The sequence below is a fragment of the Rhipicephalus microplus genome, chromosome 5 (genome assembly GCF_043290135.1).
Source record: "Rhipicephalus microplus isolate Deutch F79 chromosome 5, USDA_Rmic, whole genome shotgun sequence".
Classification (NCBI taxonomy): Eukaryota; Metazoa; Arthropoda; class Arachnida; order Ixodida; family Ixodidae; genus Rhipicephalus; species Rhipicephalus microplus.
In genome coordinates this window covers 34,897,472-34,915,598 of record NC_134704.1, presented here as the reverse complement: position 1 = coordinate 34,915,598, position 18,127 = coordinate 34,897,472, and the positions used below count along the sequence as shown (strand labels likewise).

Below are 18,127 nucleotides of genomic sequence, written 5' to 3'. Positions count from 1 at the left end.
CGACGAACGCAAGCGAAAACGTTCATTCCTTATAGACGGACAGTTTGTGCATCCCTCTCTCCTGTAGTTGGGCTGGTTAGTCGCGCTCAATCACTTTTAATAACCCTTTAAAGCTTTGAATTAGGAGTGAAACTGTGAAAATAATCTATACCGCTTACAGTCTTTCCGATCGCTGGTGCAATGCTGAAAGATGCGGCGGAACCTTTGTAGACATTTCAGAAACATCTTCTGCCACCTGTTGCTTTTTGGTGCATTTTCCTTCAGTGTTCTCATGATCATTTAATTATCGACATTATGAATATGCACCTGACTACCCATACTTTTTTCTATTGATTGTTTCTCAGCTTATGTTTATTATCAACGCAAAATAAAACAAGTCTTCGTTTATCCCCCTTCTTGACCAGCGTTTTTCAGGTTGGCAGATTGGTATCAGCTTGCAGACACCAAAAAAGTAACAACGGTACATCAAAGGGCACCTTCAATATTTAACCAGACCATGTCGTACCGAGCGTTCACAATCACAGAATAATGTATGTAAAACAATCATTGACTAAGGCTAACAATATGTGTCCCATAGCACACCCCTATATGATTTCCTCAAAAGATTTTGTAAATGAGGTGACAGCCAGGTTCTGGTTTTAACTCTGGCGCAGTCCTACACGGAGGTCGATGAGTCGTAGTAAACTGAAATCTGAGATTATAGTATCCTTGTCTTTTGCGCTGTGGTCCACACAATATCTATCCGCCCGCAATAAATTTTTGAGCATGAAACCTTGTTTACATGCAACAACCTATTCGATATGACTTTAAGGGTTGATTACTCGGTGCAAATTAACACGTGATTTTACTTTTCTTTCACTTTCAGTGTGCAAGCGCTCAACATGAGGCTCTGGTTGAGCGTCATCCTCTTCGGTGAGTTCCAACCTCAGTTTTTCTCTCCTGGTACAATTTTTTTTCATAGCCTTAGTATTCGTGCTTGGGCTTTTGCTCGCCTTTGCGTCATCATGCTTGATGTTTTTCCCATGTTTTCTTTTTCCCAGCTTCGCTGGCGGTGCACCTCTCCGCAAGGCCACCAAAGAGGGTAAGTTTTCTTTACGCTACACTGCTACAAGTGTAGTGACAAATACTTGCAATAAGATTTATGGGAGAAAGCGGTAAATATTATCTGAATCACTTTAGACTGGTGAGGCATTTTCAAGAGAGTGCTTTATTCAATTTCTTTCTGATATTACAAGAAACAAAGGTCTACGTTAGCTCCGGTATATTTACCAACTGATGCCAATATAAAGTTACTGCAGGTTGCAGAAAGAAAGGCAGGTGTATTTTCTTTTGTGTTACACCAAATTTCTTCAATATGAGGGCAAGGGTCCATATTCACAAAACTTTTTTTCATTGACGTGTCTCTTTCACTGGTCGTTTTATACCCTCCCCTTACCCCAAAAAGTACAATTCAGTCATTGGTTGAAACTATTTGCTAATGCCGCATTTAGCCTTAATGTCAGCTAAAACATTTTCTTGCTAACAAAACACATGGTGGCTGAACAGTTCAAACCGCTTAGAGAAAGATATACAAATGCGGGAAAGGGAAATTAGTAGCAGCAGTGGTGGTGTTAGTAGTAGTAGTAGTAGTAGTAGTAGTAGTAGTAGTAGTAGTAGTAGTAGTAGTAGTAGTAGTAGTAGTAGTAGTTAGTAGTAGTAGTTTAGCTTGATGTGATTATTGATTCAGCATTAAGCAGGTAGGCCCTCTTTCCATAGCTACATCGCTACTACAGTATGCTGAGCATGTTTGAGTAGAGGCTCTTGGTTCTCTCAGACTTCAATTAACGAGGCGCCATCTAGATTGTCTCGAGATGTTTGAATTCTAGATTGTCGATATAGCTTTTCACTTGCTTCGAATAAACATCTCGTAGGACAAAAATAGCGTGAATTTCTAATGACTTGACAACACTGAAAGCTGGCTTTGTTGTATGCACAGAACCACTGTGGAGAAGGCAACACAATATTAGATTGCTGGCACGTGAATTACAGGCGCATTAGCCGCATACATAAATCGTGCATAGGCTAAAGGCATGAGTGTTAGGCTATCTTCCAGGCTTGTATCGTACGTAAGGTTGAGCGAGCTCACAGGAAAAAAAAAATGCGGTCGTGCTGCTCTTCAAAAAGCGGTCACTCTGTGCGAACATCCGCCGGTGGGTCAGCAGGCCATGGAGTGTGAAAAGCTTTGTGTCGAATGAAAGTGCTAAGAGTTTGTCGGTTTTTGTCAAGCGCTGTTTCGACGTATCATGTGGGTCAGTGGACTGCTGACTGTTGGTTATGAAGCGTCCTGCACGTGTTAATATTACTTCAATATTTGTCTAGATACTTAGAGACGAGCAAGACGTTATGTCACAATATGGTCGAAACAATTTTTACGGTGATCTCGAGTAATCGGAGGCCCTGTATTGTAATTAATGTGTCTCGAACTATGTATTTATTAAAAAACATTGACAAGAATTTGACAAACATTTGTATTCATGCTTGAAATGAGAACGGTGGTGTCGAGGACCATAAAAAGAGTATCGCAGTGACTTAGAAAATATTGAGAATATGTTTATTACCGGCATTTTTCTTTGATTTTGGTATAAAGGTGGAAGCTTCACAGTGTCATGCCAATGAAATTTGACCCGGGTCCTTGTCACGTGGGGTGAACAACTCCTGCTGTACTAACAGCAGCTCTCTCATCTGCGGTCAGTTGCACGTGGTCCACGTACACAACGACCAGCGAATTGTCGTGCTATGAATCCGACAACGATTCCAGCGGGTGTGTTGCTCATGCATTGATAATTTATATGTGGGGTTTGACGTCTCAAAACAACCATATGATTATGAGAGACGCCGAAGTGGAGGGCTCCGGGAATTTCGACCACCTGGGGTTCTTTACCGTGCACCCAAACCTGAGCACACGGGCCTACAACATTGCCGCCTCCATCAGAAATGCAGCCGCCGCAGCCGGGATTCGATTCCGCGACCTGCGGGTCAGCAGCCAAGTACCTTCGCTACTAGACCACCGCGGCGGGGTATGTGTGTTGTTCATACAAGCCCATAGAGCTTGGGACGGCTTGTACACGCTGGGCGATAAAAGTTTTACAATCACACTAAATTTTTTTGCACGTGTTCCCGTACAGAGAAAATTGACAATCTACATCAAGGAAACAAGAAGCCTCTTTTTCGTGATGCCCCTAATATTCTTCAATATTCTTCAAAAGTTTGCAAGCGAAACAAAATTAGTTTAGAGGCTAATTTTTCCTAAAGTAAATATATCGTGTCAGTGAAGCATTCAATGAAGTGATGCACAGACATAGTAGCATCCACAATTGCATTACCTCATTACGGTGGGTCACTTTGTATCAGCCAACATTGACCAATACAAAGTGTGCGTACGGGCTAGTTATTATTCCATTTTGTAGAGTAAATACAGAGCAAGACACGGGACAACAAGACAAAGCACCCGCCTCCATTAGTTTCATTGTGCCTTGTCTTCCCTTGCACTGTAAATACTTCACAAAATTGACCAATTGTTAACCACCATAGGTCATTATTAGTGAGCGCTAGTAGCGTTTCGCCAGCAAACATGGTAGGCTTCATGCAGGGGACTTCCTATAGACTGATATAATTTTAATTTTTTCTCATATGTTCCGTCCTGAGTACAGTTTGATGCGATAGTCTTCATGTCATCCGTCACAATGGTTAGATTAGGGTGATCGGTTGCTGAACTGAAAGTCGTGGGCTCGGTATTGGCCGCGGTGATTGCCTTTCAACGAAGGCGAAATGCGAGAGGTTCGTGTGCTGTTCGATGCCAGTGCAGGTTAAGGATGACCGCGTGGTCGAAATTTCCGGAAACCTCCTCTGCGCCGCGCCTCAGAATCATGTAGCCGTTCTGGCAAGGAAAACCACGGATATCAATTATAGTTTGTATACGTCATCTCTTACATAGATAAGTTCTTTCTTCCCCTTCTCGACCAGAAAAATAGAGGCTTGACGCTGGCTGTGAAATTTAGGTCTACATCAAAGCAGAAACTTTGTCAGTGACACCTTTCCTGAACACCACGCAGCAATGGTGGGTATTGACATTACTTCACGATTCTACGTTAAGCTCTAATCACCCGTACACTTTGGAACGCGTGAGCGTGTGACGCGTAAACAAGGCGCTCCAGCCTCTCCCTTTGAGGGAGAAATGGGACTTTCTTGTTAAGACATTAGGTAATATTTAGCACAGTGAAACATAAAGACGAGAAGGTATATAGGACACAACATGTGCGCTAAGTGCTCGCGCTGTGTCCACGAGTTGTGCGCTGAGCCTATACGTGTTGTGTCCCCTGAGTGCACGCGTTAAGTACTCGTGTAGTGTCCACTTGTTGCTAGGCGCTCGTGTTGTGTCCCCGTGTTGTGCGCGAAGCACACGTGTTGTGTACGCTATGCGCACGTGTTGTGTCTTACCTTCTCGTCCTTGTGTTTCATAGCGCTAAATATAGACCATCTCGCTCAAGGCTCCGTGGGTGCCACCTCAATCCGCTCTGGGCTGTTGTTAGTGAGCGTGACCCCCCAATACATCCACTGCCGAGGCTGTGACGTCGGCTTTTGTACTCTCGTGCAACAACCCAAAAAGAAGGAAATCCTCCTCCTCATAAAAAAAAAAAAAACGTACATAACCTGCCCCCGCTGCGGTGGCCTAGTGGCTAAGGTACTCGGCTGCTGACCCGCAGGTCGCAGTATCGAATCCCGGCTGCAGCTGCTGCATTTCCGATGGAGGCGGAAATGTTGTAGGCCCGTGTGCTTAGATTTGGGTGCACGTTTAAGAACCCCAGGTGGTCCAAATTTCCGGAACCCTCCACAACGGCGTCTCTCATGATCATATCGTGGTTTTGGGAAGTTAAAACCTACACATCAATCAATCAATCAATCAATCAATCGATTAATACTTAACCTGCTAAGGAAGAGAGCGCACAGCCGAGTTACAGCACCACGTTGTAACGCACGTGTTAAGACCTGACCACACGTATGCCTTGCAGTGTATCAGCACGTGGCTTTTAACGCGATAGCGTTAGAGAGCTCGTGTCGCGAAAATTCCGCCGTCGACGTCAGCACCGTTCGTTGCGAGCGAGAAATCGTCCGTGAGCAAAAAATTGAGAAAGAAGCAAATAAAACGAAGAATAAAATTTTTGGTCTTATTGATCAAACCTGGACCGTTCGCGTGGCAAGCATATGTCCTACCACAAAGCCACGATGTTTTTTTTTTGCTTTATTGCCTGTTCATTGGCGCGCACATGAAACCACGAGCACTACAAAAACAAGCAGTAACATTCTGACACAAACTAAAGTTCCCCGAGTGCTGCCAAGGGCGCTACCCTCGTCAACCACTCAGGTAAAATCTCCTAAGTTTTCTGCAGTTCAACAAACTTGGCTATACATTCGCGGAAATACATTCGAGCTGGCCATGCATCCTGATCGCAATAAAAACCCGCCATACGGGCCCGCCATAAGCAGTAAAGGCCACAAAGCGTAATCAAATCAAAAGGCATTTCCTCTTCGTCCACTATTGGCAGAAATCTTATACCAAAAGAATTTAAAAATAATTCCTTCTTTAACGTCTTTAGAAGTACATCACAAAAATATACTCCTTCCCAACAATGTAAGAAAACATGGTCTATAGTTTCCGGTTTTTCACAGATAACGCAATTTGTACCCCAAGGTGAGTAAAAACCACGGTCTGCTTCAAATGTCCTGGCAGATAATGTACCTGTGTGAAGCTTAAAGAAGGACTTTGCCGGAGGAGCCACTTGCATTCTCTTCACTCGTTCAAGCAAATCTTGCCAATGACCTCCAGTGAACATGGCACGGTACAGGGGTTCAGGTAAAACAACATCACACGCATCTTTGTACAACTTTTTGCGGGTCAGTGAAAACAAATATTCATTGAAAAATATGACAGATAAAAACCGTACAGTTAGAATAACCTCCTTAAAATATCCGCGGACAGCACCGGTCATGTCATTCGTGCTAACCACATATACAGGTAAAGCCCGCATCAGTCTCAGTTGGCACACTGTACGTAAGAAGGGATCCCTTGTGTAGCAAAAAAAAAAAGAACCTATTTACGAAATTGGGGTAAACCCAGCCCTCCATGTTTCACTTTTGGAAACAAATTAGTTCGACTGCATCTCTCCAAGTTCAAAGCCCACACGAACACTGCGAAGATGCGGTGGAGCTTTTGTATGTTTGTCCTTGAATAATGCACTACTTGCATCACATACCAAAGTTTTGAGGCAAAGAAAAGATTGCAGACAGTCGCCCTCGGAAACACTACAGATGATTACCGTTGCGTCTATTGGCTTTCGTCCGGATTTCTTTCACTTGTTCTTGCCAATAGTTCGCCTTATCTTTATAATATTCCAGTGTAACCTTGGGGTGCCACTGGAATATTCGACAGGTGTGGTCACCCATTTAACATTGGCAAAATAGTCTGGTCTTGACGACCACTCTCCATGCCAGAAACCCAGACACTTTACCCAGTTCACTAGACTGCCACTTGCATTGCCGAACCTTTTGACTACATTGATGGTGGTGGTAGCACTATCTACAAAGCCACGATGTTACTTGCAACTGCTTCGGGAAAAAACACTACATTGCCTTGTAGTGAAATGAGTCTCCTTAACGTATTTTGTTCGACAGTGTCGACGAAAACGAGCCCAATCGGCGATTTGTAGGCGCGTTTTGGAGGTCATCAAACTACGTCGGAAAAGGCTGGAATAGTGCAGCCATCGCCGCTAAAAACACGGAAACTTTTATACAGCTCTAAAAATGGACAACTATGCCCATCTAGTGGAAAACATATGCCTTTCCAGAGGCGTAGAGGAGCCGCGTTGCGTCGATCAAGCAAACAGCAAACGCCAGGTAAATGTGCTGCCATCTTTGAGGCATTATGTGATTCTTTATGGTAGAGGCAAGTGGCCGCACTGCACAGTCATTGCATCACTCTAGAAACGTCACGCTTGCGCTTGCGCGCGTTGGTGTGTGTGTGTGTGTGTGTGTGTGCGTGCGTGTGTGTGTGTGTGTGTGTGTGTGTGTGTGTGTGTGTGTGTGTGTGTGTGTGTGTGTGTGTGTGTGTGTGTGTGTGCAACAAATAATTGAGTATGCACTTAGCGGTTGAATGGCGCACTAGGAGCCGGATTTCGCTATCATGTTCAACTCTTAAAGGCGAAGCTTAAAGGTCCCCCAATCTTTTGACGCCCTCTCTTTTTGTAAGGAGAGGGTGGGGCACCACGTCCAAAAGTGAGGTGCTGTGCAACGCGCACATACGGTCAGGTCTTTACAACGCGTTGTAATGCGTACTTGTGGTTAAGCTTTTACGATAGATTACAACACTGGACGCCGGGATTCATCTCGCAGATAACACGGCAGTCACGTGGTCGTGGTGGTGGTGGCAGCAGCTATGCGCGGCCTGATGGTGGCGGTGCTGGTGGTGGAGCCGGTGACGTCGACTATGGTGGTCCATCACCAGGTGTTACCTTTGACGACGACGTTGGACCCGACGTAGATCTACCCGCACCAGGACCCGGTCCTGGGCCTGGTTATACACCTGGTCCCGGACCGGCACCAGGACCCGCTCCAGGACCTTCTCCTAGACCAAGTATGTGTTAACCATTTCACCACTTGTGCGGGGCATCCATCTTTGACAGGAGGTTACTTGGGAGGTGGTATTGAAAAGCAGTAAAATTTAGTTTTAGATGAGCTGGTTCATGGTCTAACTAATGGAGATGCCTTGTTAAGAAAAAGACGCACAAAGACGCATCTTCATCATTGCTCCCAATGCTAGTTTTCCCTTTTCATTTATCTCAGAACAGTCTAGTAGTCCAAAAGAATGTCACCTCGGGCAAGAGTTTTTTGTAGGCTTTAAATTAAATAAGTTTTTCTTTTCATTTACCATGTAGCTGTGCTGCTGTTATTCTAACAGAATGCATTATGAAGACAGGAATTGAAAGGGAACACAGATAATATTGGAAGGACGTTATCTTTTCTTCGTCCCGCGCTAATTGTTCCGCGTGGTGGCTCTAACACGCAGGACCGAGACCAGGCCCTACTCCAGGACCAGGCCCTGCTCCAGGTCCAGCTCCTGGACCCGGGACCACGCCAGGACCCGCACCTGGGGGTCCTGGTGGTGGTTATGGTGGTGGTGGCTTCGGAGGAGGTGGACAAGGAGGTGGTGGAGGAGGCTTTGGAGGTGGTGGACAACGAGGTGGCGGAGGAGGCTTTGGAGGTGGTGGACAGGGAGGTAGTGGAGGAGGCTTTGGAGGCAGTGGACAAGGAGGTGGTGGAGGAGGCTTTGGAGGCAGCGGACAAGGTGGTGGTGGAGGAGGCTTTGGAGGAGGTGGCCAAGGGGGTGGTGGAGGAGGCTTTGGAGGAGGCGGACAAGGAGGTAGTGGAGGAGGCTTTGGAGGCAGTGGACAAGGAGGCGGTGGAGGAGGCTTTGGAGGCAGCGGACAAGGTGGTGGTGGAGGAGGCTTTGGAGGAGGCGGACAAGGAGGTGGTGGAGGAGGCCATGACGATGGCCAGTACCACGGTCATGACGACCACGGCGAGTGGCGCCTGGAGGATGCTATCCCCGGCACTCCGGAGACTGATTACCCGACCTACACTACCGTTCCGCAGACCAGTTTTGATTGCAGTGCACAAGAGTTTCCGGCTGGGTACTACGCAGATACAGAAGCGCGTTGCCAGGTATGCGCTTAAATGAGCTAACTGTTGCAAGGCGTTGTTTAATTTAAATATCCCCCACTTGTTGGATCACAGTGAAAGATAAGCAGATTATGAGTCCATGCATTGCTGTCATCGGTATCAATAAGTTTGCATCTTATTTGTCGCGTAAGGATGTCTCTACTACGCGAAGGCATGACTTTGTCATCGTCCAGCTTACATTGATGGCTTTCGATAGTTCAGTCAGTTATCTTGACTGCAATAGCATCATCAACAGATATAGAGATGGCTTTTATAGCGGATACACTATAAGATAGCTTTGCTCAAGGATTGTAAGGCTTCTGCCTCTTGATACGACTACTTGGATCTAGTTTCTTTGTTTAGTACGTACCATAGACCATGATGATATGATTTTTAACGATTCCACTCACTGCTTCCACTCCGCCCACCCAGGTGTTCCACATCTGTCAGGCGGACGGTCGTCGCGACGCCTTCCTGTGCCCCGTGGGTACTATTTTCAACCAGCGCTATTTCGTATGTGACTGGTGGCAGAACGTCAACTGTGACGAAGCACCCAACTATTACTATCTCAACGGTGACCTATACAAGCCGGGTCCCTCGTGGAGTCCTGACGGCGGTCAGGGATATGTGCCCCCGGCTCCCGGACCAGCGCCAGGGCCTGCTCCTGGCCCTGCCCCGGCGCCATACCCCGGCCCTGCTCCTGGTCCTGCCCCACGTCCAGCTCCAGGTCCTGCCCCAGGACCTTATCCTGGCCCTACTCCCAGTCCTGCTCCAGGACCATACCCTGGCCCTACCCCCGGCCCGGCACCAGGACCGTATCCTGGCCCTACCCCCGGTCCGGCACCAGGACCGTATCCTGGCCCTACCCCCGGTCCGGCCCCAGGACCTTATCCTGGCCCTACTCCCGGACCTGCTCCAGGCCCTGCTCCAGGTCCTGCCCCAGCGCCATATCCTAGTCCGGCTCCCGCGCCTGCACCACGTCCTTCACCAGCTCCAGCTCCCAGACCAGGTCCAGCACCAGATTATGGAAGGCCAGAGACGCCTCAACCCGAACCTCCGTCAGACTACGATCAGGATGACTACGATCAGCCACCCGCTAGAGGCTATGGAGGAGGAGGCCGAAGGCCGCGAGCCAACTTGGCGCAACCCAGCGACTGGAACGCCGTGTACTTCTACGACCAGCCTGAGCAGGAAGATCAGGGCCGTTCCGGTGAAAGCGAACAGCAGAGTGTTGAAGGAGAGTACCAGGCGTAGAAGTGAAAGAATTCTGGGTCGTACAGAACATCATCAGTATACGTTCGAGAAGTGCGGCTGCCTTCTTGAAGGGCTTGAGTCGCAGCTTGCTCGCCGCACGGGTAGTAGCGCTTGAGCAGGTATTGAATGGTGAACCAGAGTATTGCAAGCTTCTTAGCACAAAGCGAAACGTGGTGACTGAAATTGGCCTGTGTATAGTCAACATGGCGTCTTAAAAAAACTAGAAAAGACAAAAAAGATGGGGAGGGGGGCAGTGTTCTTAGTACATACTTTTTGTAATCAATGCAGATTCAATGTAGTGCCCATAAACGAGAGCCTGTGAATTGCTGAACAGATCAATATGGCCCTGCAGTAGAAGTTTCTGAATTGACGCCGATACCATGCTTCGGTAGTCGAAGTCAGAAGTCTCTAGCGTGTTTCAAATTATGTCAGCTGCATGTGGGGATGAATGCAGTCTTTAATATAGTGAGCGCAGAATACGTTCCCGATGACATGAACTTGACGCACCTTTTTAATCTTGTTACATTCGCGGCGTTTTTCGACCCCATTCTGTGCAATCTTTTTTTTAGTCACGCGGTTAGCGTAAGCGACTTGCTGTTGGCTAGCCGTGCTTTTGTGATACACCACTTGGTTAGAGCTGGGTGTCACCTTTGATAGGTCCCGTGGCTTATTGTAGAGGATGTCATAAGTAGGTGCAGAGTGGTCAGAGATGAATAATGCGAACACATGTGCCGTTCTGAACGTATTAACATTTAGAGAAACACACCAAAATGATTGTAGGTTTCTAGCGCCTTTTCTAGAGGTCAATGCGTTTGTGATTGCATTTGCTAATTGCATTTGCAAAGTGACGACATGATAAGCGTAAAAGTATCTTTGCAAATCATTTCATGCTTGCGTTAGGGGTTGTAGCTGTTTCGCAACTCAGTGGATTTCAGTGACCGTTAGGTCCCCGTGGTAACCCCTACCCGTTCGGTTGTGTCACTTGCCTTAAGTGAATAAAGCATCTCCCACAGGACATACGCAGTGAAAAACTGGGATACCCAATTTTTAGGAAAGAAAAGTAGATGTACTATGGACGTTTACACAAATGACGAAGCGTATGGTTATCTCATTCTGGCTGCCCGCATTACGAAGCTGTTCACCCTTCACGACTTAAGGTATTTCAGTGTTCGAAAAAAGAAGCACAACTGCGCAGTCGCTACGTCAGACGTGCAATACAAGAAGCCATAACTTGAGTCTTTCGAAGCATTCCGACACAGCAAAACACTTGCATGGGTCACCCTCCGGAGCGGAAGTGGTGCGTTGAAAGGTGTGTGAGGGAAGGTGGCTACATTTTCACGTCGTCTGCGCATCTCCACCTGACGCGCCAAAACCGAATTACAGCCACACGCGTATACCGTCGTTCAGACTTGCGGGCCAGCTGAACCTGTATACCTGTGTGACTCCTGTTTTGCGCGGTTTGCTGTGCAGTGTTTTGATTGCTTCATCCAGGCTTGCAGACTGCATCCTTTTCTCGTCTTTACTCTCACGCCCAGAACCACCCACGACGCGTCGCGAGGTTTTAACAAGCGGTCTGTTATCGGCCAATCAGATTTCCAGAGTTTACGTGACATTAAAAGGCCTTTCACATTTTTTTGTTACTTAACCTTTACTAACTTTCAAGTGTTGTATAAGCATGTGTGCTGTGTTTGCATAGGCGATCTCCCCCCCCCCCCCGCTTTTTCCCCACCTTCTCTCCCCCTCCACTCCCTCTCCAATCCGTCCGTCCGTTGCTTGCAGTCACCAGTCACAAAACTGTTGTCAACCGCAGCACGACAGGTTGATTTGATAGTGTATAAAACTTATCACAGTACCGTGACTATTAATCAGCAAGGTTCACGTGCTTTGTACAGATCTGTTTTCGGCACGATAGGTTTTTTGTTTCTTTGTGTTTTGTTTACGAAAGCGTTGGTTCGTGTCGTGGGTGCTTTCTCGACTGCAGTGTATGTGTGTATGTGCGTCTGTACCATAACATTGTGTAAGAAATCACCTCGATACCCCCCTGAATACTGTGTAGGTCTATCGATATCGCTCTTCAGTCTTGTCGGGTCGTGTATACAGTGTGCGCGTCTACCGAGATCTCTGCTGTTTTCTTAGTTTTGTTACTTTCGCGAGGACTTCTTTGACGACTGGCAGATGCAACGGCTTACGGAACGGCTGCGCTGGAAGATTCTTCCTGTCTCTTGTCTATAGACTCAATAAAGAATTTTCCTGTGTTAATGGTGTGGTGTGGAGCTGTGTGTAGCATAAAATAGAAGCACCGTCATGGTGATGTAGTGGCTAAGGTACTCGGCTGCTGTCGCGCGATGGAATCCCGCTGCGGCGGCTGCATTTTCGATGCAGGCGAAAATGCTGTAGACCCGTGTGCTCAGGTTTGGGTGCACGTTAAAGAAGCCCGGGTGGTGGAAATTTCCGGAGCCCTCCACTGCGGCGTCTCTCATAATCATATGGCGGTTTCGGGACGTTAAGCCCCACATATTAATCAATCAAATGCTGCAGTAAATTTGGGGATGTAACTATGTATCAAGCGAACATGAAAGACAGCGCGCAGCTCGGACCTTCAACTTTGCTGGAACCTCTCTCCCCTTCGAATTGGAAAGCGTGAACCAAGCTCGTTTTTTTTTTGTTTTCCTTCATGCTTTGTTTTTCTTCATGTTTTGTTTCTTCACGACAACCAGCTCCGAACCAAAAAGCTAGCTACAGACGAACGGAATGTGCCGCTCAAACGAAGCTAGATAAATTTATCCGCTCGTTTAAGTTGCCACTGGTCCGAGCAGTGCCATAATCCTTTTGCCACGACACATCTTCCTCATTCCATGTCCTTGTTCCGGCGCACAATTATATTCACCGTGTCGCGCCAACTATAGCCCACTAATAAGCTTCCATTGCTTTCAGCACTCTATAGCTTTCACTCGCGGCCGACCAGAAAATGGGCGGGACTATGATACTCGTGAGCAGGAACCACGTGCTCCTGTGATCCCGCTTCCTCTCAGCGCTCGCAGGTGCATCCTCGTTTAGTCACGAGGGTAGCGCCCGCGAAGAAGCAGCCACGCACGCGCCATGTTACGGTGTGCAAACCTGTAATGACTCGCCCATGACACCACGGGGCAGCGCGTGGCAACGCATACGCAAGCGCCCTCTTTTTTTCATGGGATCACGTACTCGCAACCCACTCTCCCTCTCACCCTAATAAGCGGCCTCTTCGCGGTACGCGGAACGAAAGACCGTTGCCGCTAGTGCGAGTTTGCCGAGTAGTGTACGTATGAACTTCCTGGTGGCATCAGTATGAAAGCGGAAAATGCCGCTTGTATACGCGTGTAATCCCCACTCCCTCCGTAGCCTCTCTTTAGCGCTGGTTTCCGTGCCACTTTGCATCCTCGCGTGCGAACTCGTTCACGCACTCCTTCACTTGTGGATAACACGCGAGTGCGCGCTAGCGGCAAGTGCCGTTGAATCGCTGGCGGCTCCTGGTGACGCGATCAATTAGGAAAGGCTACAGGTACCGGCTTGTTAATACTAGGGTTTCAATACATTAAGATGTCTGCCTGCGATGTGAAGAGCACCATGTACTGATCTCGTACATGGGAGACATCTTTTTATCGTATTCTGCCTCTAAACTTCCGTCAAGTTTGAACGACCAAAATAGCGAAGTGTGAGATCCAGCAATTCCGCTTCCAAGAAACATTGTGCATTTGCCCATTTATACGGATGAAAAGGACTCAAAAGTTATCTCACAATCTTACTCGCACCACTCGTCACCTCGGTGATGACTCTCACGTTCGTGACCGACCTCGAAGAGCTTCGTGTCTGCGCAATCAGTGTGGCAGGAACGCAAGTTGATATCTCAAAACGACCCCCTGGCTCCGCAAGCTCTACACGCAAGCGCTGCGATTACAAGTGTGCATGCGAAACATCGCTGCAGAGACAGAGTCTCTCAGTAAAGTGAAAAGTTGGGCGAGTTGGTGCTGGTTCATGATGATACGGGGCTCTCGTTCATCATGAACGAGAGTCGTCAAACGCGCGCGCCTCGACAACGGCGACGACAAAGACAGGCCACGAGCTCACTTTCGTTGTTCCTCTTTCGAATGAGCGTGCGTCTAACGAGCCTGATTAAACCCTCGGCGACTGTCACGGGGCCGCGCGAATAATTGCACTTTTTGTTGAGGCCCGTGCGCAGTATGCGTCAACGAGTGCAGTAGCCTCCCCCCTCGCTCACCTTTTGTCACAATGCCCGGCAAGCTCGTGGCGTGAAGACACGGGACAAAGGAACAGGAAGCGCAGGACAGAAAGTCCCCCCCCCCCCCCCCCCATCAAGCTGTATACCTCGTGACACTTTGAGCTCTCTCTCCTTATGTTCCGCATTAGAGGCTCACCTCTCCTACAATCGTGCTTACATCCCTCCTTACCCGGACGACCCCCATTGAGATGTATAATGTGCATGCGACGTAAGGTGGGGGAGTGGGACGCTAATTACGTCGAGTTAGCGTGTGGTCATCCGGGCGTCAACGTATAGAACGGGGCGGAGAGCTACTCTCGAGACTCCATCGTCATCGCATTTGAGTTAGTATGCCGGAGTTGGAAACGCGAAGTGGGGTGGGTTGCTATTTTCTGCGGCGTTCAAATTGGACTCGCATTATAGCATACTTGCTGGCGTTCTTTGTCTGCCCCGCAATCCGCCTTGCGTGATGACCTGGCCACCTTGCAATGGCGGTGGGAGGTCTGACGTTTGACAGCCGGTAGTCCGCGATTCTAAACGAAAAGGTCAAGAAAGCCTAAAGTACAATTAGGTGATTGTTTCATAGATGTCTGAAGACTCTCCAAAAATCTTTAGGAAAGCAACTGAGCGTTGCTTCTAGCAAAATAAGTGGGCCAGTGTATGAGAAGGAATAGCAACATGACTTGCATACTTGCGTGTCATGTTGCCAGGATTTTCAAACCAGTTGAATTCATCCCTTTCAAACGCCGACAGAGTGCTCTCAATTGACCATCCGAACATGTCGCAAGACAAATGGAAGGCTCCTTCCGTAGCGCAAGCCCGTGTATCTTCTGCCAGAGTCAGTGTTTAAGGAGGGCTCTGCTTTCACGTTCACGTAACTTCCATGAAGTGGCGCAAGTACCGCATTAACTCAATTGTGAGGGCCTGTCAATGAGATACCCACACAGCGCGCCGGTACACCTGCCACACCCAAGCGGGGGCAAATGAGTGAATCGGCGACGCTATTTCACCCTCCGCTTGGGTGCAGCGGGTGTCCCGGCACTTAAGTTACGGCTGTAGGGTAGAGCGTCAACAGGCCCTAACTCGACCATAATTTTAATGCAGGGGGTATATTCATTTCCTCTAGGAAGCGGGAATAGTTACTTTGTTATTCGATTATAACAGGAAAATTGACTTTAAGTAGAGAAAATTTGCAACTCGCGTTATATTCGAGGAATTTGTTATATTCGAGTAAATGCGGTATTTAGTAAAATAATACTGCAGATAAATTTCATTTTTTAACCAACCGTCGCAATAAATGATCACTATGCTGATGATACCATCATTCCAGTAACATGACCAATGAGATTGAAGCATGATACCATACTACAGTCCCGGGACATGCTTTCGCACACATTTTGCAAATACTGTCCCTGATTGCCCTATAACTTCGGCGGCTGTTCTTCTGTCCCGCCAATGCCTATCTTGAATGGAAGGTGCCTGAAAACCAGAAATCGTGGAAGCGTAATTACATAAGTGGTACCTGACTGTACCGTGATATCAATCTTCAGGTGGAGGTACCGTAATGTACGGGAACTGGACCACGACATGCTTGTTGGCACTAAACGACGATTGCTACTAACCGACATGTACCTACCGCCATCCAAAGGTAACTTTCTTTTTTAACAATGGCATGATTCGAACACATAAGAACATGATCCAGAGACAAAAAAGTGTATCGGTCAGGCTCACTTGTCCTGTCGTTCGTCATTCGATTGCTTCTACTTTTAATGCAACCGCAAACTTTCAAAAGAAAGAACCGTAACCATTCGGGAACATTCTGAAAAACACGAAGCAATCCAATGCAAGGCAAGAAAAGGTATCCGGACATGCGTCAACATAAAAAATGAAGCTGCCCCAAATGAACGCACTGAGGCTCACACGCTCCGGAAGTAAAGGATGTGCATGACAAAAGAACGCCTTACTGCCCAAGGTTGCAGCAACGACGACCATATTTTGCCACTGATAACCGTTCGATATGAAGTATACTCTCTCGCAAACTTGGTGTTTCACTATTTGTACGTCGGCGTCTCATGTGTTTGCCCTTAGAACACAAAATTCCGTTTCCGATCCCCTACGTTTCCCCTACGTTGAACGTCTATTTGTTAAAATCGTATACCTCCAACTGCTTCTTCCTCCAAGTACATGCTGGCGTATATACAGCAATATGAACTTCCTAAAACCTCCGAGCCATAAAACACCGGAATGGGATATAGTTATTCGACATCACTATCTTACCATTCGCATACCAATAAAGGTATTCCATATATCATACGCTGACTTGAATAAAAAATGGTCTCAGTGAAACGCGCACCCTCACTGAGCTCCGCTGCTCGGAAACGCCCTGGATTGTTTCATAATATGCAACACGCGCATAAATGAATACAGCATGCTGCACGTCTTCGGTCGTCATTTCCGACGCACAAGCCAACAATTTCGGCAGTGCGATTACGGCCACGCTTAGTTTACGCTCGGAGTCAACGGCGCAATACTCTCGCGAGCGGGCGTCGACGCATCGTAGTGCAATAAGTTACCGCATATAGAAAACCTCGGCAACGCCTCCACATAGCAGAGCGACGACGCGTAAGCGGTGATGCGGAACAATGCGCTTCCGCAAGCAATAGATAGATCGCACGGCACTACGACTTTCTCCGGTCAATTCGCTGATGACCTCCTATAGAAAGAGGTGCGCCGCAGCCCGCAAGAAATTCTCCGGTTCGCGCAGCGCACATCCGTCGTTGATCCTTCGGCCTCTTTCCCATGCCTCTAGAGCCGCAAACGGCATGACCCCTAGCGTGAAACACTTTAACTCCAGCGAAAGTTTCGTTGTTGGTTCCACGCCGGCACCACGTAACAATGAAGAAACGCGAGCGACTCGTATATACGGGAGGTGCATGAGCTATTACGGTTCGCCGCGGTGTTGCGTATCGTCCCCGCCTTGGAAAGGGCGCCCCCGCTCCACTTTCCCACCTACGCTACGCCGCCCTAATACCGTGCAGCGCTGCGGAGGCCATACGCGGCTGGAATAAAGAGCCAAGTTCCGGGCATGGATGTTTCCGTGAGTGGGAGCAGTTCGAGAGTGGCGGATGACTGCCTTAACTGACCTGCCTTCAGGAATATTGACGGATGATTGGCGGCTGTGCACGGGCGTGACTCACCAACGTAATTGAAGGATGTATGTCCGTGTGATTTGTGAGGCTTGTATGCGAATGATAGGCGTGACGAGCGACTATGAAATGAATGGCGGGGCGGGTGAATATCGCTCGACTTTTGTTACTGGCGGCCGACTGGCGCAGCAGAGGTTGGCTTCAGTTGAGCTCAACTTTCCATAAAAGTTTCAGTAATGGGTAAATAAGGTTCTCCGTATCCGTATCCTGAATGTTTGTTACGAGTGAAAAACCGGCTAAAAATTTGAATAAGATGCAGTTTGTCTTTTGTAAATGTGGAGCTCGACGGCACAATAGAGCAGTAAAGCTCAATGCAGTGATCTTTGATGCAATGATCAATGCATATATTAATCCTTATTGTGAAAGAGTGAACCTTCGAAAAGGTCGTAAATGATATATAACTGGACGTAAACGTTATTTTAGCACTGAGAGCCAGGATGCGTGGTCACATTACGGTGTAATACACATACCCCCGATATTGCATAGCGCCGCGGATATCAGAAATGATTGAGGAACGCGTGACATGCATGGGCTTATATACAACGAATGGTCAGTGTGACTCGTGAAATACCGGCGGCCGACTGACACTTGCTTACACATCCGCTCTAACAAACGCTGCACCGTATAACTGACACAACTTGCACGCATCACCAGGAGGCAA

General features: G+C 47.8%; 1 protein-coding gene across 1 annotated transcript in view; it reads left to right on the top strand.

The window, feature by feature from the left end:
• Window positions 1-10,446, top strand: part of LOC119174729 (uncharacterized) — a 30,983-nt gene extending 20,537 nt beyond the window's left edge. The window contains exons 2-6 of the mRNA XM_075895195.1: window positions 866-912; window positions 1,041-1,081; window positions 7,426-7,666; window positions 8,099-8,754; window positions 9,184-10,446. Coding sequence (XP_075751310.1) covers window positions 882-912; window positions 1,041-1,081; window positions 7,426-7,666; window positions 8,099-8,754; window positions 9,184-10,005 — 1,791 coding nt within the window. The 5' untranslated portion in view covers window positions 866-881 and the 3' untranslated portion in view covers window positions 10,006-10,446. The remainder of the gene's footprint in view (window positions 1-865; window positions 913-1,040; window positions 1,082-7,425; window positions 7,667-8,098; window positions 8,755-9,183) is intronic.
• The last annotated feature ends 7,681 nt before the right edge of the window (window positions 10,447-18,127 follow it).